The sequence below is a fragment of the Rhinoraja longicauda genome, chromosome 12 (assembly GCF_053455715.1).
Source record: "Rhinoraja longicauda isolate Sanriku21f chromosome 12, sRhiLon1.1, whole genome shotgun sequence".
Lineage (NCBI taxonomy): Eukaryota > Metazoa > Chordata > Chondrichthyes > Rajiformes > Arhynchobatidae > Rhinoraja > Rhinoraja longicauda.
This window is the reverse complement of record NC_135964.1, coordinates 40,720,502-40,743,849: the sequence shown is the minus strand read 5'-3', so window position 1 is coordinate 40,743,849 and position 23,348 is coordinate 40,720,502. Positions and strand designations below refer to the sequence as shown.

General features: G+C 43.1%; 1 protein-coding gene across 3 annotated transcripts in view; it reads right to left on the bottom strand.

Annotated features, from left to right (window-relative positions):
* The window catches only part of epha3 (eph receptor A3), a 251,299-nt gene that overhangs the window by 3,208 nt on the left and 224,743 nt on the right, over window positions 1-23,348 (bottom strand). For all 3 annotated transcript variants that reach the window (XM_078409603.1, XM_078409605.1, XM_078409604.1), the window contains one exon: window positions 5,719-5,874. In XM_078409603.1, the coding sequence (XP_078265729.1) occupies window positions 5,719-5,874 (156 nt within the window). The remainder of the gene's footprint in view (window positions 1-5,718; window positions 5,875-23,348) is intronic.

Genomic DNA, 23,348 nt, shown 5'->3' with positions numbered 1-23,348 from the left:
CTGGTTGAATAACTATAGTAGGGTGACGACTATTCCAAGCTTTAATTGTACGAGGGAAGAATGAATTGCTATACACATCTGTCTTGATAGCTGGTATCTCAAATTGAATCGAATGCCCTCGTCTACACCTGATAGGTTTGGGTTCGGTGTAGATGTGGTAATCTATGTCGAGCTGACCATTTACCATTTTGTAAAAACAGGTCAAACAGTGGACTTTACGTCTGTCTTGGAGAGTGTTCCACCCCAATGAATTTAGAAGTTCGGTAACACTCGCTTCTCTCTCTCAAAGGTTTCTGAATTGATCAGCACCATTGGACTGTACCTGATGCTGGCCTGTCAAATGCATTTTCACTCAGACCTCAAAGGATGGCAATTGGAGGTGGCCCATCACTAGCAGCAGAAATACTGAGTCTCATAATAGTGTTCTAGTGTTTGCACCTTTAGCTATAGTACATTTAAAAGATACTTGGGCAGGTACATGGACAGAGAAGGTTAAGAGGAATATGGGCCAAATGTGGGCAAGAGGAACTAGTGTAGATGGTGCATCTTGGTTGGCACAGAGAAGTTGGGCTGAAGGGCCTCTTTCCATGCTATAGGAAACAATGACTCTATAATCATGGTTGAGATCAAATGGTTCAGTGGGCATGGGAAGTCAGACTTGGATTGAACACCACACAGGCAAACACATCTGAATGTTCTGTTGATCTGCCTTCGACACATGTTCAACAATTACGACTGAAGAGTTGAAAAAATGTTTCTGGTCGTGCCTTGGAATATTCAACCAAATATTAGAGCTTTTAAAGTAGTGAAGTGGTCAACTTGACCATCTTTGTATTATATGGTCAGAAATGATATCAGTGAAGTGAGAAAAGTATGGAGGAGTTAGGTGGATTGACGACTGAGGTTCTGAGACCTGAGGAAAGTCTCATTCTCCCTGCTGGATGGAGGTACCTCACACCAAATTAATTGGCCTGTTTCAACCCCAGCAGGAGATACAATGAACTGTAGATATTGCAATCTTGAGCAAAACACAAAGTGCCGGAGGAACTCTGTACGTAGGTCAGGCAACATTTTTGTGCAGGAAATGGACAGGCAACGTTTCAAGTTGGGACCATTCTTCTGACTCCTCAGGTCCAGCCTAATACCAAAGAACTCTCTCAACGTCAGCACTAATTTATGTTGGAAAGACCACCGATTAACTGGTACAGGGAAAGGAAACAAAATGTTCCACTGGTTCATAAGCACTGTTCTTTTTGAGTTTGAAGCAGAGGCTAAGAACATCTTGGGGCAGACTAGGTCGTCTAACTCTGTAGAATACTGCCGCACTCATGACCAAGAAGTGCTGATGTTGTGAGGTCCTCTGTATTTATGGGATGAATTGGCTCTGCAGTATTGTGTGCTCATTGAATGCTGCTTCTAAAATGAGTTTCACTGAAGTCAAATGAAGTTCAATATCTTTGTGCCATTGTATTACACATTGAATGGCCACAACTAAAACAGAGGATACATTTCCTGAAACCAATAAGCATACAAAATACAATCAAAATTTAAAAAAGAGACTGGAGGAACCTTCTGAGAATTAAACAGAAGCATATATTCATGATTGGTTTTGGAAATGGACCTTTCCTGGGTAAATTTGCCTAGGTATGTCGTTTTGTCTGTGACTTCCCTTTTCCTAATACTGTAATTGGCTTCTTTATTAAAAACAAACCCTTTCAAATTTAGCCAGATTGGAAAGGCGTGCTTTTTTTTCCAAATACACTGCAGACTGAAAAAGTGGATACGAGCCGTGGGCACAGGCACAGGCTAAATTCAATCTGCTCATTCTTGGCCCAAAGAGCCACGTTTCTGATTTCCATCTCTATTTACAATTCTTAATTTTTAACAGCAGTGTTTATTCCTGGAAAGGGTAACAATTTGCAGTTGAGTAAACTCTCAAGGGTCTTTTAGTGAGCTGCTGGTCCTCAATCAGAACTTGTTAGGTTACAGTAGCGCACACTTCCTGTTTTGAAATTACAGGGTCAAAATCTATTTGCCTTATTTTTATAGGTTAGAAAAACTGTTTGATGCTCAGAAATATTTACCTTGCTGTCAATTGTAACATTATTCTGCAATAGTCTAAACTATGCAACAAGCTTCTTTCCAAAGTTTCAACCAAGGTTCCCACTTACGCACACCGAAGAAATCCAGACCCCTTTTTTAGTGTTAGAGCTACAGCATGGAAACAGGCCCTTCGGCCCACCGAGACCATCATTCACCCGTTCTCACTAGTTCTATGGCGCCCCACTTTCTCATCCACTCCCTACACACTGGAGACAATTTTATGGGGGCCATTTAACTGACAAACCCGCATATTTTAGGGAGGTGGGAGGAAATCAGAGCACCCAGAGGAAATCCACGTAGTCACAGGGAGTCAAGAGTCAAGAGTATTTTATTGTCGTATGTCCCAGAGGGAAGAATGGAATTCTTACTTGCAGGAGCACAACAGAATATGTAAATATAACACTTTGTAAACAATATAATAAATTTTAAAATGTTATTTATATATATCTATAATGTTCCATTATCCGTTAATATCCGTTATATATATATACACACACACATATATATATATATATATATATATATAAATATAGTGTAAGAAAATAACTGCAGATGCTGGTACAAATTGAAGGTATTTATTTCACAAAATGCTGGAGTAACTCAGCAGGTCAGGCAGCATCTCAGGAGAGAAGGAATGGGCATTCCTTCTCTCCTGAGATGCTGCCTGACCTGCTGAGTTACTCCAGCATTTTGTGAAATAAATATATATATATATAGATTAGTAAGGGTATCAAGGGTTATGGGGAGAAGGGCTAATTCAGCTCCTCTAACTAATGAAGCTATAAACTTATTTTTACACACACACACACGCACACACATACACACATAGACCCATACAGATATATAAAAACAAACAAACAATAATCGTGCAAGAAGATAAAATCAACAAAACATGCAGACTCCATGCACACAGCATCGAGGTCAGTCTCCGGCGCTGTGAGGCAGCAGCTCTACTAGCTATGCCACTGTGCGTCCCATGGTGTCCCGTATCTGTAACTAATCTAAGTCTTGCCTCTTCGAACAGCTGGAGACCAAACTTATAATAATCTTCTTTAAAATCCCACACGAGGCAAATACGTTGTACTTATCAAACTTCATTTTCTGGCAAAAAGTTTCATTTGGCTTCTTGCAGGAACAGGTCAGTATTCATTCAGTTTGAACGTGTGGGTATCTAGTGGGCACTTCAATAATCCCAAGTGATTGCAGCACAAATCCATCTCAAGAGACATTTTGAAAGTCCTCAAATTGGGAATTGAACTTTCAATTCACTTTGCAACCCTGGTAAGAGCCATCTCGTCCAGCGAAAGGAAAAATCCTGGTGATTTTTGCCTGCTTTATTGAAGGAAAAGAAACTTCAATTCTGTGTAGCAGTTCTTAACAACAATGGAGGTGAAACACACCGCAGAGCCTCTTTTAAAGCAATTAGAAATATGGTTACTCTTGTCTCATGCCATTTATAAGATTTTTAATATTAAATCTCATCACATCTTGACTGTATCTTTTGATAAAAATAGGAAAGGCGGGATTGTAAGGAAACCTTCTGTTGGCTTGCAGTGCTGATAGCTTCTATTTACAATAACAAGTACAGGATTCAGTTATTGGATGTGGTGAAGTTGGTTAGAGGTTTGAAGTTTAGAAATGGACAGGTTTAGAGGAATGTGGGCCAAATACAGGCAGGTGGGACTAGTGTAAATGGGACGTGTTGGTTGGTGTGGGATACCAGCTTTCATTAGCAAGGGCATAAAAATAGAAGAACTCGAAGGTCATGGTACAATTTTATAAAATTATGGTTAGGCCACAGCTGGAGAAGGGTGTGCAGTTCTGGCCATCACACTATAGGAAGGAAGTGAATGCATGGGAACGAGCACAGAGGAGATTTACCAGGATGTTGCATGGTATAAGGAGATTAGAGAGGCTGTGTTTGATTTCTTGGCATGGAGGAGGCCTTGGACAGATCTGATAGAGGTAAACAAAGATATGAGGGGCAAAGAAAGGGTGGATAGTCAGAAAATATAGTCAGAAAATATCCCCAATAACCGAGATGTAGAGGGTGGCACAGTAGCACCAAGGTAGAGTTGCTGCCTTACTGCGCCAGAAACCCAGATTCGACCCTGACTACGGGTGCTGTCAGTACGAAGGTTTCCTTCCACATTCCAAAGACGTACGGGTTTGTAGGTTAATTGGTCTCTGTAAATTGTCCCCTAGTGTGTAGGGAGTGGATGAGAAAGTCGAATAATATAGGGCTAATGTGAACGGGTGATCAATGGTCGATGTGGAATCAGTGGGCCAAAGGGCCTGTTTCCATCCTATATCTCTGAACTGAACTAATCAGAATGGGACAGAGGGCAATATGAACCTCTTTACAAACCTGCTCCAAACTGCAGGTCTAGTTTCAATCCTACTTCTGATTCCATAAGTAACTTGCAAAATGCATTTGAAGAATGCTGGTGAAATTATGATTTATTTAAAGACCCAAACTGGACCTAGTGCCAATTTAAATCTCTTAACTGCGTGATTCCATTAAGCAATCAGCTCTAAATATTAGGCAGGTTTTATGACCTGCACTTAGCAAGTGATTCTGTTTCCATGATATCTGATGCTTTGTACATGTAATAAAACAACCATTTCCTCACAATCTTTAAAAACATTGTCACCATTTCATGAAGAAGTAGACCAATTGATTCATACAACACGGAAAAAGGACCTTCGGCCCAACTCTTCAATGCTGAACTAGTTGCTTAACTGAGCTAATACCACATGCCTACGCCTGGCACTTATCCCTCCAAACCTTTCCCATCCACGTACCTGTTTTAAATGTCGGAATTGTACCCACTGATTTCCCTCTTAAATGTACTCTAACACCCCCTGTACTCCGCAAGGGATTCATTTGATTCCACCTCCGCCACCGATCAACTTCTGAAAGTTTCTCACTAATACCTTCAAAATTGGTCTTGCCCCAGTTTAGGTGGAGATAATCCTTAACAGTTAGCCAAAACTAAATGGCTGGAGGAACTCAATGATTTGGGCACCATCTGCGGAGGCAAAGGGATGGTCGATGTTTCGGCTTGAGACCCTGCATCACAGATGCTGCTTGACCCGCTGAGTTCGTCCACCATTTGTTTTTCTTTTCCTCCAGGTTGCAGAATCTGCAGTTACTTGTGTCTCCAACTTGATCTGCTAATCCTCTCCCTTAAGTGAACAAAGGCCAATTGTACCGACCATACCGCCCTGTGACTCAGGTTTTCATTCACAGTACAAGTCCCCTTTCAGGCCTGAAGTCGGCCTTTTCAAATATCTTAGAACCGGCTTCACCCATTCCATTCACCTGCTGAATGATCAGGAAACCTGAGTGGATTCTTTCAGAGGATATCACTTGAACAAGGAATCAATGATGCCAATTGTTTCCAGCACCCGCACAACCTAAACCATTGACATCAGTTTGCTTCAGTAACATTTCGAGAATTACAGTCGTGTAGATGATCTTTTCAATGAATCAAGGCACAATTTTCTTTGTGCTACACAATGCTTACAATGCACAGGGGTCACTTCGGGATGCGAGCATTTTGTACGACTTCTCTAAAACATAGGGGCAATGGCGGTAAAAGGGAAACTTACTCTGAGGACAGTTTTGCCACCATGTCGCAGGGGTGGTACCCTGCCCCCATGAAGTTGTCCTTGTACTGTCCCATCCTCATGCCGTCGAGCCAGTCGCCCACTGAGCGGAACGCTGTGATGTCTCCGTTGCTCCGGTTCAGCAGCAGATTCGATGGCCTAATCGGAAGGAGATCAGGAGGACAGGAATAAGTAGAGAGCACTGTACATCAAAGCAAGAAAGGGCAGCACAGTGGCGCAGAGGTAGAGGTGCTGCCTTACAGTGCCAGTGACCCGGGTTCAATCCAGACTGTGGGTGCTGTCTGTACGGAGTTTGCACGCTCTCCCCGTGACCGCGTGAGCTTTCTCTGGGTGCTCCGGGTTTCTCCCACACTCCACAGACATACAGGTTTGTAAGTTAATTGGCTTCCATAAATTGTCCCCAGTGTGTAGGATAGTGTTAGTGTATTTATTCACAAAATGCTGGAGAAACTCAGCAGGTCAGGCAGCATCTCAGGAGAGAAGGAATGGGTGACGTTTCGGGTCAAGACCCTTCTTCAGACTGAAGAAGGGTCTCGACCCGAAACGTCACCCATTCCTTCTCTCCTGAGATGCTGCCTGACCTGCTGAGTTACTCCAGCATTTTGTGAATAAATACCTTTGATTTGTACCAGCATCTGCAGTTACGTTCTTACACATAGTGTTAGTGTACCTGGATCGTGGGTCGGCGCGGACTCGGTGGCCTGAAGGGCCTATTTCCGCGCTGGTTCTCTAAACTAAACTAGAATCTGCAGGGGGGTTGCCAATTACAAACATGTATCTGTAACTCTGGCTTCATCTGTTTAATCTGTCTTATTGTAGCACTGACTGATCGCAGTGCAGTCATCAGCTCTGAAATACCCAGTTAGGGTTGTATTCTACTGAAGCAAAGAACCACACAAAGATATTAGCAAATAAAAAATACTAGAGTATCTCAGTGGGTCAGGCAGCATCTCCAGTGGACATGGATGGGTAATTTTTTGGAACAAGACCTTTTTCAGACGGACTGCAATGGGGGGAGAAAGTGGCAAAAGTCCCCTTTTGCTCTCTCTATTGTATTTGAGTTTGACGTGATTGTATTTACGTATGGTATATCCCGTCTGTTTGGGTAGCATGCAAAACAAAGCTTTTCAATGTCACTCGTTACAAGTGACAATAACAAACCTAAACCGAAAGCCTGGTGGAAACCCAGTGCTGAGGTCACTGAAATCCTTCAATTAAAAAGCCTTTGAAGATGTGTCCCTCTGAGCAGATATCCTATGCGAGGTGATAAATTTACAGCAAGGCTGGCAATTTCATCGTCAAAGTCTGATTCCAATTTTAATCCAAAGACAAAGTTGGAAAGCCATTTTGTCTGCACTGCAAAGCCAATTAGGCCGTGTGGCTGAAACCAGAAGTAGTTCAGGAAGCTATTTAATTTACTTATTTTTGTTTGCTTTTGGACTGCAGGAAACAAAATGGTCCTTCCAGTCCCATGAGCACATATTGAAGATCATTTGTATCCCGTACACTCGACTACCTCCCACTGTCATTCCTCTGGACTCCACTTCACTGGTTTAGTTCAGTTTAGTTTAGTTTAGAGATACAGCGAGGAAACATGCCCTTCGGACCACCGAGTCCGCACCGAGCAGCGATCCCCGCACATTAACACTATCCTACACACACTAGGGACAATTTACATTTATACCAAGCCAATTAACCTACAAACCTGTACGTCTTTGGAGTGTGGAAGGAAACCGAAGATCTCGGGAAAAACCCACACGGCAGGCAGCACCTGTAGTCAGGATCGAACCCGGGTCTCTGGTGCTGTAAGTTAGCAGCTCTACTATTACACCACCGTGTCAGGTACAGTTGCTTTAACCTGCTGCCTGTAGTCCTGCTCCCAATTCCACTGCAACCAGAGAGCTATCACGCTGAGAAACTGGCCACGTCTCCACTGACATTAACATTTCTTCTTCTCCACCCCCGTGAAGCTTTGGTCAGTTTCCGTTCGGGTTTGGCTCTCAGCTGTACAACTCCTGCAGCGAGTTAAAATCCACGACTGGATCAGAACTCAACATGATTGCATGCAAGGTTCTTGGCTAAGCAGTCTTATGAAACATAGAAAATAGGTGCAGGAGGAGGCCATTAGGCCCTTCGAGCCAGCACCGCCATTCATTGTGATCATGGCTGATCATTCACAATCAATAACCTGTGCCTGCCTTCTCCCTATATCCCTTGATTCCACTAGACCCTAGAGCTCTATCTAACTAACTCTCTTTTAAATTCATCCAGTGAAATGGCCTCCTGTGGCAGAGAATTCCACAAATTCACAACTCTCTGGGTGAAAAAGTTTCTTCTCACCTCCGTTTTAAATGGCCTCCCCTTTATTCTTAGATTGTGGCCCCTGGCTCTGGACTCCCCCAACATTGGGAACATTTTTCCTGCATCCTTATGCTTCACATGCTTCATCAGATCCATAATTTAATTAAAACAAATAGGTTTTTTTCCCCCCCAACAAAATTCATATTTTATTTGAATAAATGAAATAGATCCAAATAGGGAGATTCTTAGATTATTTATTTATTTTTGTACAATATATATTTGCCTTTCAATTCTTGTTAGAATTATATTGGGATAGAATTTCAATTGCAAAAAAATATATTTCCAATATAAACATATTTAAAAAAAAATGTCAGATGGAATAAAGAAGCAGTAAATACCAAATAGACGGGGCTGGATATTTCAGAATCTCACTTCTTTTTTATAATTTCATCTGTTAACAATACGGATCCATCAAATGATTTAATCTTCTGACTAGATCTGTAATTCCACAAGGCGTCAAGTTTGGCACGGGCATTGTGGGCCGAAGGGCCTGTTCCTATGCTGTACTGTTCTATGTTCTATGATAAGCTGCCCGACGACGTGAATGACAGCAGCAAGTTCTTTCTACTATTTGATGAACACTCTGCTGCATTTTCTTTTACTGCTGACGGAGAGATGTATTTAATGGACTGTCCCTTTAAGATCATAAAAAATACATTTGCTGCTTGGAACAAATGCAGATTAATTGCCGTGCTGAAGGAAGTTTGCAGATTGCCTGGGCTTGTAATTGTCTGGCTCCTGGGCATTTTACAGGCATACCTCAACAGAATCAATTAACCTAATTGACCTCAGGACGAAGCAGCTGCCTATCTTCCTCTTTCCCTTAATGATCTGACACTGTGAGCTGTGGCATCTGGAGTACGCCAGATGCTCTCGAAACGTTCCTCATGGCTCTCGCGTGGCGTCGCTTATACTGTGTCGGCAAAGGCACAAAGAAGGAGAAGGTAAAGAAGGTAACCTTCGACGCCAGCCTGAACAAGGCCACAGCCAATCAGCAACTCGCTTCGTGCCACGCCTGACTGGCTTCAATGGAAAAGAAAAGCAAAGTGTGTGGGGAGGAACAGCAGATGCTGGTTTAAGCTGAAGACGGACACAAAAGAGCTGGAGTAACTCAGCGGGTCAGGCAGCATCTCTGGAGAGAAGGAATAGGTGACGTTTTGGGTCGAGACCCTTCTTCAGGCTGAGAGTCAGGGGAAAGGGGAACGGGCGATATCTGTGTAACTGGTTATCACCTATCCCTCAACCAACAACGAACCATTGTGGGCTCCATGTTTCCTTGATTATCGTTACTTTCTGCACATCTTCCATTCATTTGGCCTAAGTGCCATCTATATCTCTTGTTCTCCTTTCCCCTGAATCTCAGTCTGAAGAATGTCACCTATTCCTTTTCCCCAGAGATGCTGCCTGAGCCGCTGATTTACTCCAGTTTATTGCATCTATCTTTGCTGTAAACCAACGTCTGCAGTTCCAAGTTGTACGCAGATTTAGACTGACCAAGATGGAGGGATAGCAAACAGGAGACGATATTGTTGGAACAGCAATCACTGTTGAAAAGCGACTGCTCACGAACAAATGGAACCTGCCGCAAACAAAAACAGTTACTTGTATATTAACTGAGGAGTGAATTAAACCCATCTATGTAGGGAAAGAAAAAATAAAGAATGTAGGAAGCACTTCATTTGGAAGTATCATCCATATGGCTTTCTGCTGCATTGAAATTTTGGGGCTAATCGATGTTAACCCCAATGCACAGATTAATATCAGAAGAAAGTTCTGCTGGCTTAGTTAACTTCGCCTGGAGGCTGTGAAACAGAGCTGGGAGATGATCTTAGGAATCGATGCTTGAATTAAACACTGCTCAATTTGTACCTTGGAGGCTTCCCAACCAGCCCTGACTTATTGATTATCCTCTTACAATCAAGGCAAAAAGCAGCAACGTCTGTTGTGTGTGGTCAAGTGGTGAACTTTACTACCCCAATCAAAAGGTCCTGCCCTCGGGAATCTTCAGCAACCTAATACTTCAAACAAGGAACCTCGGTTGATCTGATTGATCTGAAACTGTTCAGTTTTAGTTTATTGTCACGTGTACCAAGTCAACAGCTTTCATTGCGTGCTAACTAGACAGCGGAAAGACAACACATAATTATAATCGAGCCATTGACAGTGTACAGATACATGACAAGGGAATAACGTTTAGTGCACGGTATCACAAAATACTGGAGTAACTCAGCAGGTCAGGCAGCATCTCAGGAGAGAAGGAATAGGTGACGTTTCGGGTCGAGACCTTTCTTCAGACTCGAAACGTCACCCATTCCTTCTCTCCTGAGATGCTGCCTGACCCGCTGAGTTACTCCAGCATTTTGTGATACCTTTGATTTATACCAGCATCTGCAGTTATTTTCCTACGCAACGTTTAGTGCAAGGTAAACATGTAGCGAGATACTGAAAGAAATATCCATAGCCGTTCGTCTTTTTTGATATAATGTTTTAAAGATGTCTAGTTTGAAGATGTTTTACAACTAAAGTAGATCTAATGTTAACTGGATATTTGTAGGTAAGGGAAGATTGAATGTTGTTATAGAATCATAGAGTTATACATCCCATCTGTCTGCATTTGGCTCATATCCCTCCAAACTTGTCCTTTCCATGGTAGACACAAAATGCTGGAGTAACTCAGCGGGTCAGGCAGCATCTCGGGAGAGAAGGAATGGGTGACGTTTTGGATCGAAACCCTTCTTCAGACTTTTATTTTCCTACCCTGTCCTTTCCATGTACCTGTCTAATTGTGATAGTACCTGCCTCAACTACATCCTCTGGCAGCTCGTTCCATACACCCACCACCATTTGTGTGAAAAAGTTACTCCTCGGATTCCTGTTAAATCTTTCCCCCTTCACCTCTATGTCCAGCTATGTCCTCTGGTTCTTGATTCCTCTACTCTGGGCAAGTGACTCTGTGTGTCTACCCCATCTATTCCTCCCATGATTTTATACACCTCTTTTAGATCTGCCCTCATCCTGCTGTGCTCCAAGGAATAGAGTCCCAGCCTATAGCTCAGGCCCTCGAGTCCTGGCAACATCCTCATAAATCTTCTCTGTACCCTTTCCAACTTTACAACATTGTTCTTGAAAGATCACAGAGATTTGCAAACTATCAGAGACCTCTTCATGCACCAAGTTGCAATTTGAAGATTGACACATCCAAGCTTTATTGTGTTAGATCAACACATGGTTTCTACCGAAGATAAACACAAAATGCTGGAGTAACTCAGTGGTTACTTTACCCCCCCCCCTCCCCCCCACCACCAACCTCTACTTTCAGTCTGAAGAAGGGTTCCGACCCAAAACTTCACCTATTCTGTGATGGTGCCTGACCCGTTGAATTACTCCAGCATTTTGTGTTTTTTGTCCTATCTTAGCCATCTGTCAAACCAATCAAAGCACGTATGTCTTTTACAATAAAGGAAAGCAGGATTATGCCAATGATTGCTGCGTGTATGACTTTAATCCAGCACTTTGCGCCTATCTTTGGTCGAAACCAGCATCTGCAATTCCTTGCATAGGAAAGAGTTGCAGATGCTGGTTTAAATCGAAGATGGACACAAAATGCAGGAGTAACTCATCGGGACAGGTAGCATCTCTGGAGAGAAGGAATGGGTGACGCTTTGGTTCTCTACCCTTCTTCAGATTGAAGGAGGGTCTCGACCCAAAACGTCCCCCATTCCTTCTCTATAAAGATGCTGCCCGTCTCGCTGAGTTACTCCAGCATTTTGTGACTATCTGCAGCTCCTGCCTACACATGGTTTCTAGCTTCAAATGACCTTGAACTTTTCCCCCATTCAATGGAAACTACGGCCTGACAACCTGCAAAAGGCTTTCGTTCATGCCTTGATACAGGACAGATCGTGCTCCTGAACTTCACAGGACGCGTGCACATTTTAATTGTGCTGCTTCTATCTGACACAAGATTGTGAGATGGGGTGTTGAGATGCAGGAATTTTGCCCTGGTAAGATTGCACTCGGGGTGGTGATTTGCTTTCATCTAGGGGAGTAAAAATCTGAGGTAATTAAGCAAAAAGCATTTTGTGTTTAATGGCAATCTTTTTCTGTTTCCTACAGAGTTAAAGGCCTACTCAATTCATCAAATGTCAGCTCCAAGCTGTACATTAAGTGCTACAACAGAGCAATGTTAGAACGTAGGGCATGTTTTTGATGGGTCCCACAGCTTGTAGGAATTACATTCAAGTGAGTCTCACATATGGGCTCTCGGCTCCCTGAGTAGTACACAACGCTCATGTAACTGCCAGTCCTGGTATCTGTTTAGTCAGCAACCATCTGCCTCCTTATGTGTTTCACAACGTTGTGAAGAGGTTCACTTCTAATATTGATCTTGCAGTGAAAATCCTAGCATTCATTATGGATGTAAGCATCGCGGACTATTTGAAAATAAGATTTCCTATTATTTCCTATTATTAGAGATGGCTGTGATAACAAATCAATTAGTTTGGGTAGCTTACAACCCAGCAGTATGAATATTGAAGAAAGACATAAAAAGCTGGAGTACCTCAGCGGGACGGGCAGCATCTCTCGAGAGAATGAATATTGATTTCTCTAACCAGGTAACCCTTGCTCCTTCCCTCCCCAACCCTCTCTCTCCTTCCCTCCCCCACCCAACCCATTATACTCGTTGCAAAGTCGACTTGTTGAGTCCTATTACCTGCAATTTGTTTTCACCCAGCCCACAGTTAACAACAGCCTGTTCCTTTTATCACTGTTACTTTTTTGCATATTTTCCATTCATTTGTTCTATATCTCTCTTTTTCACCTTCTATATCTCACGTTCCCTTTCCCCTGACTCAGTCTGAAGAAGGGTCTCGACCCGAAACGTCTCCTGTTCCTTTTCCCCAGAGGTGCTCAAGAGAGAGTTAGATTTAGCTCTTAGGGCTAATGGAATCAAGGGATATGGGGAAAAAGCCGGAACAGGGCACTGATTTTGGATGATCAGCCATGGTCGTATTGAATGGCGGTGTTGGCTCAAAGGGGATTTTTTTTTGCACTAGTTCTGTGTCATTTTAATTTACTGAATGTGGATTTATTATATATTATCTGTGTGTTTGCACGCCTGCTATGCTGCTGCAAGTAAGAATTTTATTATTTTGTTGTCAGTACATAGGAAAATTAAATACTCTGGACTCTTGACACCAAATGATATTAAATGAGCAGTGCACCCTGTCGATCCCCTGCCACCTACATTCCTTCCTCTAGCTTCACAACTCGTAACTCTTCAATTCTTTTGTCTTACACTTTCTGTCCTTTCATCCCTGGTCTTTGTCCACCATCTGCCTATCACCCCTCACCTGTATCCACCTATTACCTGCCAGGCTTTGTACTGCCCCGAAGATAGACACAAAACAGGGACAGGCAGCATCTCTGGAGGAAAGGAATAGGTGACGTTTTGGGTCGAGACCCTTCTTCAGACCTTTGTCCTGCCCCTCCACTCTTCCAGTTTTCTTTCCCCCTCCCTATCTCACAATCAGTCTGAAGAATGGTCCTAACCTGAAACATCCACCTATCCATGTTCTCCAGACCCGCTGAGTTACTCAAGCACTTTATTTCATGCTTTTGTAAACCAGCATCTGCAGTTCCTCGTATCCACCTGTTGGACTACGTGTCCCTCAATCACCTTTCTTAAATGGTAGAATGACATGCACAATTAATGGCACATTTCCTGAATTTCCTGAACTATGGAAAATTGCAGTTAAAGCATATTACAACATACAGCACAGGAACAGTCAGCCTACGATGTCTGTGTCGAACATGTCGCCGAGTTAAACTATTTTCTTCTGCTTGCAATATGATCCATATACCTCCATCTACCTATTTTAAAGCCTCTATGGTACCTCTTTCGTATTTGCTTCCACCAACACCCCCTAGTAGTAGTAGCATGTTCAAGAAACCTATCACTGTGTAAAAAAAAACCTCAAGCCACACATCTCTTTAGACTTTCTCCTACTGACCTTAAAGCGAATCCCTCTTATCTCTCTAGTTCTGAATGCCTACCCTATCTATAACTCCCATAATTTTATGAACTTCCATTAGGTCTCTCCTCAGTGCTGATTCTTCGGAGCAAATATTCTAAGTTTGTCCAATATCTTCTTGTAGGTAAAATGCTCTAATCCAGCATTAGTAGTGTTCTCAAAACCTTAGATGGAAACCATTTTATCCTGGAGATGTGTCTGTCTGCTGTGCCATTATTATCTTCATTACTTTATTTTGCATCTTTTAATTTTAGCAATTCACTGCCCCTGAATCAATATCCAGAATGTTATCATCTTCTCCTGTAACTGCTGACCATTCAACATATTTGCTTTTTCATGATTTTTAAAAATAATCATAAGATCAAAAGTAATAGGAGTAGAATTAGGCCCTTCGGCCCATCAAGTCCACACCGCCATTCAATCATGGCTGATCTATCTCTCCCACCTTATCCCATTCTCCTGCCTTCTCCCCATAACTTTTGATACCCGTACTAATCGACAATCTATCTATCGCTCCCTAAATATATCCACTGACTTTACCTCCACAGACTTCTGAGGGAAAGAATTCCACAGATTCACCACCTTCTGACTAAAGAAATTCCTCCTCATCTCCTTCCTAAAAGAACTTCCTTTAATTCTGAGGCTATGACCTCTCTTCCTAGACTCTCCCACTACTGGAAACATCCTCTCTATCCAAGCCTTTCACTATTCTGTACGATTCAATGAGGTCCCCCCTCATTCTTCTAAACTTCAGCGAGTACAGGCCCAGTGCCGTCAAACGTTCATCAAATGTTAACATACTTATTCCTGGGATCATTCTTGTAAACCTCCTCTGGACCCTCTCCAGAGTCAGCACATCCTTCCTCAGATATGGTGCCAAAAATTGCTCACAATATTCCAAATGTGGCCTGACCAGCGCCTTGTAGAGCCTCAACATTACATCCCTATTTTTAGTACATAAACCCTCTCTAAATAAATGCTAGCATTGCATTTGTTTTTAAAAAAAACCGTATTACCATTATATATCAATAAGGAGGTCATATTGTTTCTGACCATCAACTTCATCCTGTTATTATAAAAGACAATTATCTTTCGTTTTGGATCATTTGAAAGCCTCTCTTCATATTGCCTTTTAATAGTTTTTACTATCTGTTTTCCTGTCATATTATGATACAGAACCTGTCTTTAGAGATACTAAAAGAAATAGCCATAGAAATTAAGGAGGGCGGCACAGTGGCACAACGGTAGTGTTACTGCCTTACAGTGCCAGAGACCTGGGTTCGATCCTGACTACGGGTGCTGTCTGTACGGATCTTGTACGTTCTCCTCGTGACTGCGTGGGTTTTGTCTGGGTGCTCCGGTTTCCTCCCACATTCCAAAGTGGTACAGGTTTGTAGATTAATGGGCTTCGGTACAATTGTAAATTATCCCCAGTGTGTGTAGGATAATGTTAGTGTACGGGGATCACTGGTCGGCGCGGACTCAGTGGGCCGAAGGGCTGATTTCCGCGATGTATCTCCAAACTAAAAGTTTAAGGATAACATAAAAGTAAAAGAATAAAGTAAATCATAAAGGCTTTGGCCATTTTACTATGAGCAGGTCTGGCCAGATCACTTGCACAGCTGCTCAGAAACTTATAATGTCTAATCCTGGTTTTCATTTGATTTAACTGAGTGAATTAGTGGTAAGAACTTAGACACCCTGCTGCAACCATTTTATAATGTATTAGAAACAAATAAATAATTTGACAATATGTGTCTCGAACAATATTGGGCAGCATCACAGCAGTGACATCATGGATTACCATCACTACCTAATCTCTCAGCAGTCTCTGGTTGTCTGACATTCAATAGTGAAGGTGCACAAATTTCCTTTATCCAAACACTGGGAAAGACAAAGCCATTGTTGCTTGGCTTGGCACAGAATCCATCCCTTATCCATTGTGTCGACTGTTAGAGATGACTTACAATCTTGATGGGACAGGCAGCATCTCTGGATAGAAGGACTGGATGACATTTCAGGTCGAGACCCTTCTTCAGGCTGAGAGTCCCAGTCTGAGAATGGAGGGGGGGCAGAGGGAAACTAGGGGTATGGAAACGTTCAGAACCGATCAGAGCCATCATCGATGACCAAGGAAAGGGGAGTTTCCCTCCTCACTGTCTCTCAGTCTGAAAAAGGGTTTTGACTTGAAATGCCCCTGGTCCCGCTGAGTTACTCCAGCGTTTTGCGTATATCTTCAGTGTAAACCAGCATCTGCAGTTCCTTCCTACAATCTTGATGGTATATTTGAGCTTTGGACCATCTATTTCCACCTGTGAAACATCATCCAGTTCTATGCTCGCCCTTCACTGAACTCGTTCTGCTGTTGAAGCCATGCATGTTACGCAAGCTTTATTTGCCCCAGAGCCAATTCCAAAATCCTTGAGCTGGGATGCTGGATGTTAGGAGTTGAATTTCCTGTGATGGTAGCAGCTTTTCTCACACCTTAGACTTCAGGAAGTGGCTCTTAGAGGAACACATCAGAATGCAACCAGCACTCTTTCATCTCGGGAAGAGTGGTGACAAGGAATGAGTGCGTGCTTCAGCCTTGGAAGATGAGAGCATTCACAGGTTTCTACAGTGCACAGAGGTGGCAGTTTTGTTAGTGCAAAGGGAAATTGTCAGGTAGGTATCTGTAAGTGCGTGAGTACTCCGTGCATGCCTGTATTTTTAGTAGCTTGGCGACGCAGCCAAATGCCCCTTCAGGGTGCAAAGCAAAAGATGCCTTGACCAAAACTCAAAGGTTCTCTGCCACTGAAGGTATTTATTCACAAAATGCTGGAGTAACTCAGCAGGTCAGGCAGCATCTCGGGAGAGAAGGAATGGGTGACGTTTCGCGACCCGAAATGTCACCCATTCCTTCTCTCCCGAGATGCTGCCTGACCTGCTGAGTTACTCCAGCATTTTGTGAATAAATACCTTCGATTTGTACCAGCATCTGCAGTTATTTTCTTATACTCTTTCTCTGACACTGAGTTCTTTTTCACTTCTATAATGCTCTAGTGAGCAGCAGTATATTAAATCTGGCTATATCCACTGTAATGATTTCAAGGTAAGGTGGAGATAACCAAGGTGACCAAGATTATGACTGTGAGAGTAGTGCAGGTGCATTTATGAGGTTGGACAAGATCTTCAGGTGGTCATAGATGCCTTGTGTCATGGAGTGTCATGGAGTCTTATCGTGTGCAAACAGGCCCTTTGGTCCAACTTGCCTAAACTGGACAACATGTCCCAACTACGCTAGTCCCATCTGCCTGCGTTTGGCCCACATCCCTCTAAGCTATGTACCTGTCCAAATATTTCTTGGAACCTCAGGCCCTCGAGTCCTGGCAAGATCCTTGTAAATCTTCTCTGCACACTTTCCAGCTTGACAACATCTTTCCTCTAACATGGTGCCCAAAATTGAACACAAGATGCCTTGTGGTTGGATAATCTGCATGGACATTGAACCTGCACCAAATGTTGATTAGAGGGAGCCTCTCTGTAAAAGTTGGCTGGTGAAGGTTTTCCGGTACCACCTCTACTGTCAGATTTATTTCCTCTCTTCTTTACTCGTTATCCATCTGATAAGGTGAAATCACTTATAGTGTCATATAGTAATACAGTGTGGAAACAGGCCCTTCGGCCCAACTTGCCCACACCAGCCTGCATGTCCCAGCTACACTAGTCCCACCTGCCTGTGTTTGGTTCATATCCCTCCAAACCTGTCCTATCCATGTACCTGTCTAACTGTTTCTTAAACGTTGTGATAGTCCCTGCCTCAACTACCTCCTCTGGCAGCTCGTCCATAGACCCACCACCCTTTGTGTGAGAAAGTTACCTCTCAGATTCCTCTTAAATGTTTTCCCCTGCACCTTAAGCCTATGTTCTCGATTCACCTACTCTGGGCAAGAGACTCTGTGCGTCTACCTGATCTATTCCTCTCATAATTTTATACACTATTTTTGTAATTTTCATTCTGAGTTTTCTGCCCACTAAATGTTGATAACGTGGGGAATACATGTCACATTGCGATCACTTCGATCCCAGTTTAGGTTAGTCTACGTAAGATTTCCTTGCGTTGCATCTCCGATTGCAGGAGAAATGTGTCGAACTATTTAATTAACTTTCAGTTTGACTCCTTAGTGTTATTCTAAATTGGTTTTTTTCTGAGAGTGAACAGTATCATTCACTCTCAAGAGCAACATGATCTCAACAGTATTGAACTTCTGGACTACTTGGAAAGAAAATGTCTTTACTTTAGAGATACAGCGCGGAAACAGGCCCTTCGGCCCACTGAGTCCGCGCCGACCAGCCATCACCCCGTACACTAACACAATCCTACACACTAAGGACAATTTTACAATTTTACCGAAGCCAATTAGCCTACAAACCTGTACGCCTTTGGAGTGTGGGAGGAAACTGGAGCACCCGGAGAAAACCCACGTGGTCACAGAAAGAACGTAAAACTTCATACGGACAGCAGCCGTAGTCAGGATCGAACCCGGGTCTCTGGCGCTGTAAGGCAGCAACTCTACCGCTGCGCCACCCCAAATGTTCCAATGCACCACTGTTGATGTCCTCAAGTAAGATAAATATCAGAAAAACTGGGTGAGGGTACATGAAAAACCTATGCTAAGTCTGTACATTATAAACTACTGCCACCAACTCTTCCAGAATTGTGTGCAATATTGGTCAATGGTATGCAACATGATCTGTGCCTGAACAACGATCTTTAACCTGGCATTGCATGTATAAATTTCTAGCTTACAATTGTAAAAGTCTCATCGGTGATTATAACCCTTCCATGAATCCTTATGCTCACCCTGTCATTATAATCCCCTTGTTCCACAATGCTCTAAGCAGGGGCAGCTCAAAGGCGCAATGGTAGAGTTACTGTCTTACGCCAGACACCTGGGTTTGATCCTGACTAGGGGTGCTGTCTGTACGGAGTTTGTACGTTCACCTTGTGACCAAGTGGGCTTTCCCTGGGTGCTCCGGTTTCCTCCCACATTCCAAGAACGTACAGGTTTGAAGGATAATTGGCTTCCGTAAATTGTCACTAGTGCGTGGGATAGAACTAGTGTACAGGTGATCGTTGGTGGGCGTGGACTCGGTGGGCCGAAGGGCCTGTTTCCACACTGTATCTCTAAAACTAAAAACTAAACCTCTCAGGTATACATACTCTGTCACTGGACTGATAATTCAGAGGCTTGTCCCTAAGATCTGGAACTTTTACATCAAATTCCACCGAGACAGCTGGGGAAATTAAATTCAATTAGTTTGAAGAAATTGGAATAAAAAGCTTTTATCAGTAATGTGATAATGGCAATATAAGGTTATTGTTAAAAACCATCTGGTTTGCTATCATCCTTTAGGGAAGAAAATCTGCCCTCTTAGGTCTGACAATATAACTTAGATCCATAGCACAGTGGTTGACTCTCATTATTTTGTCCAGTGCAAATGCCTTAGTTAAGTAGGTGGATCTCCACTGATTTTAGAAGGGCTCCACATGCTGGCTCCACCAGTGGCATTCACATCTTGTGAACAAACAACAATAGGGGAGCAATAGTGGCGCTGCGGTAGAGTTGCTGCCTTACAGCGGCAGAGGCCCGGGTTCGATCCTGACTACGGGGGCTGTGTGTATGGAGTTTCTACGTTCTCCGTGTGACCGCAAGGGTTTTCTCCGGGTCCTCCGGTTTCCTCCCGCACTCCAAAGACGTACAGGTTTGTAGGTTAATTGGCTACGGTACAAAATTTAAATTGTCCTTCGTACGTAGTAGGGCAGTGTTAGTGCTCGGGGTTCACTGGTCGGCACGGACTCGGTGGGCCGATGGGCCTGTTTCCGCACTGTATCTCTAAAGTAAAAGTAAAATCTAAAATAACCTGAATTTTTCCAATTTTAGCCTCACTTGATTTTAAATTACTTCAACAGCAGTGGCTGCTCAGTCCTGATCTCTGAAATACATTGCCTAAATCTTTATCTTTCCTTTTCCTCCTTTAGGATATTTCCCCAATGAAAATTATCCTGTTGCTTGACTTTTAGCTCTTCTGTATTGATCATCATCAAACATTGTTTGACTACATTCCTGTGAAGAACCTTGAGACATTTTTCTACCTCAAAAGAGCTGGATAAACATGTTCCTGGCGTATCATTACAATTTCAGGCGTTTGCACAGGGACTTAAAATGATTTTAAGCAGCAGAGATAGAGATCTAACGGAACTCTCAGGCATTTGCACTGGGAAGAAATAGTTTTAAGCAGGAAAGTTAAAGATCTAACTGAACTCTGAGCGATATGAAACAATAACATCAATATTAAGGGAAAATCCTGCTTTGATTCCGACTTGGTTTCTTCTTAAAGAAATTTACTTCCAACAGAAGCAGAGGGTCCTCCTTCCTACAAAGGGATATCCAGCTTACTTTGCTATGTGGAGGATGCAGCATATTTTATTTGAAATTTCACAAAAATGAAATTGTTATTACCCTGATCCAGTTTGGACATATTTCCTTTGTGTTGGGTTGCAATTAGCCATTCTATTAGGACTCTGTACATAATAAATGCTTCTCCCCACTAGACTAGTTCTTTTATTAATAGCCATGCAAACATCATAAAATGTAGGGGTGGGGGGAAGAAAGGAAGGGGAGGGGGGGGGAGAGAGGGAGGGAGGGAGGGAGGGAGGGAGGGGAGAGAGAGAAGGGGGAGAGAGAGATAGGGGAAGAGACCGGAGGGGGAGAGAGAGAGGGGGGCTGAGAGAGGGGGGAAGAGGGGGGAGAGAGAGAAGGGGAGAGAGTGGGGAGAGAGAGGGGGATAGGGAAAAGAGAGATGCTGGTTTAAACCAAAGATAGACAGAAAATGCTGGAGTAACTCAGTGGGTCAGGCAGAGAGGGGGGCAGGGGTATAGGCAGAGAGGGGAGAGATAGGAAGAGATGGGGGAGAGAGGGGGAGAGAGGGGGAGAGAGAGAGGGGGAGAAAGGGGGAGAGAGAGTGAGGAGAGAGGGGGATAGGGAGAGAGATGCTGGATTAAACCAAAGATAGATGCAAAATGCTGGAGTAACTCAACGGAACAGGTAGAGAGGGGGGGGGGGGTAGGGAGAGAGGGGGGATAGGGAGAGAGAGGAGGGGAGAGAGAGAGGGGGATAAATGAAAGATAGACACAAAATGCTGGAGTAACTCAGCAGGACAGGCAGAGAGGGGTTAGGGAGAGAGGGGTGGGCAGGGATAGGGAGAAGGGGGGGAGAGAGGGGGAGATAGGGGGAAAAGGGGAAGAATCTGTCAGGAACTTCTATGATAAAATCGTTGTTTGTCATGTTTTCTTTCCTTCTGCCAATCTTTCAATGTTGAAAGGAGAAAAATGCCAGAAATGGGAAATACAAATAAAATTAAGAAATCGGCTTAAAAAACATAGCTTTTGAAAATGGGAACTGTTGAATTGAATGTAAATACACTTGCTAAATATGCAACCACTGAGAATTAAGCTATTGATTACTGTGGTGTTTGACTAAACTTGCGAATAAAATCTAAGATCGCCAGCACTTAGAGAAAACCGTACTTGTAGAAAATGCTCCCCCAACTCCCCCAGTGTTTAGAAAGGTGTATTTTCTCTCCCTTCTTCTGGGAAGACATCTGGACAATTTAATGGTCCAAAGGAATTTGGATCTAGCTGTGAAGAGTCCATGATGTCTCCATATGAGCATTAGAGAATGGTGGTATATTCCGGAACAGTATTATGATCAGCATGAGACCCAGATGACTTTCTGTGGCCCTGGACCAGGCAGTTCATTGACTGGGTCATGCATCCTATTGATTTAGACAGGAACAGACAAATTGGGTATGTTTTTTTCTCTGCTGCCCTTACTAGCTTAGTTGCCGTCCTGCTGTTTCCCGCTGAGCCATTAATGCCTCTAATAAATCACCAGTGCTAAAGTTCTGAAAGTTGGGGATTAAATGGGATCCTGGACCAATATTAGCTAACACATCTTGCACTAAACATTTAAAAAATATTTTCCCCTTTATCACGTATCTGCACACTGTGAATGGCTCAATTGTAATCATATGTTGTCTTTCCGCAGACTGGCTAGCAAGCAACAAAAGTTTTTCACTACCTCGGTACACATGACAATAAACTAAACTCGACCTGAATAAATCTATGCAACGGTATAATTTAAATATCAACCCTTTGCCGCCTTTAAGGAGGCACAGTGGCACAGCTAGTTGAACTATTCTGTAGCAGCTCCAGTGACCCAGGCCTGATCCTGACCTCTGGTGCTTTCTGAGTGAGTTTGCATCTAATCTACCCCCTGTGACCATGTGGGTTTCCTCCAGGTGCTCTTATTTCCTGTCATATTCTTAAGGTTAGTAGGTTAATTGGCCACTATAAATTGCTGATTTAAGTGCGGCCACTCTGCACTGGACTGAAAAGCACACATCCTATCTGACATAACATTGCCTAGTCACGCTCAAGGACACCAGCAGAGGATAGAAAAATCCTGGGTCAGACTATCAAAAATGTGGCAATCAAAAATGAGCACAACACAAAGTGGAGAAAATATGGAGATTGTGGAGAAAAACGGAATAATTTTCACTGACACTTAAAGAAATTTATTTAAATAACATACTTAAATATTTTCTTTTTTCCCCCCATTGGTGTTGAATTATAAAACTCATGTTTTATCAGAACATGTAATGCTCCCTTCATTCTAAAGTAGTTGAGAAAGAAAAGATTGTGTCTGATTAACAAGGTGTCCTATTTTGATGTTCCACTTAAGGATAGGTGGGACTTGTCTGACCCAATAGTGTATTCCAAATCTGGACACAAAATGCTGGAGTAACTCAGTGGGTCAGACAGCATCTCTGGAGATAGGGAATAGATGACGTTTTGAGTCGAGACCCTTCTTCAGACTGAGAGTCAGAGGAAAGGGAAATGAGGGACATAGACTGTGATCTGGAGAGATGGAGACCAAATGAATGAAAGATATGCGAAAAAGTCACGATGATAAAGGAAACATGCCATTGTTAGCTGTGGGCCAGGTGAAAACGAGTCACAGACAATGAAACCCACCAGGACGACATTGAAACATGTACAACGACGAGGGTATCGGTAGGATGGAGAGAGAGGGAATGCAAGGGTTACGGAGTTAGAGAAATCAATATTCATACCGCTGGGTAAGCTGCCCAAGAGAAATATGAGGCGGTGTT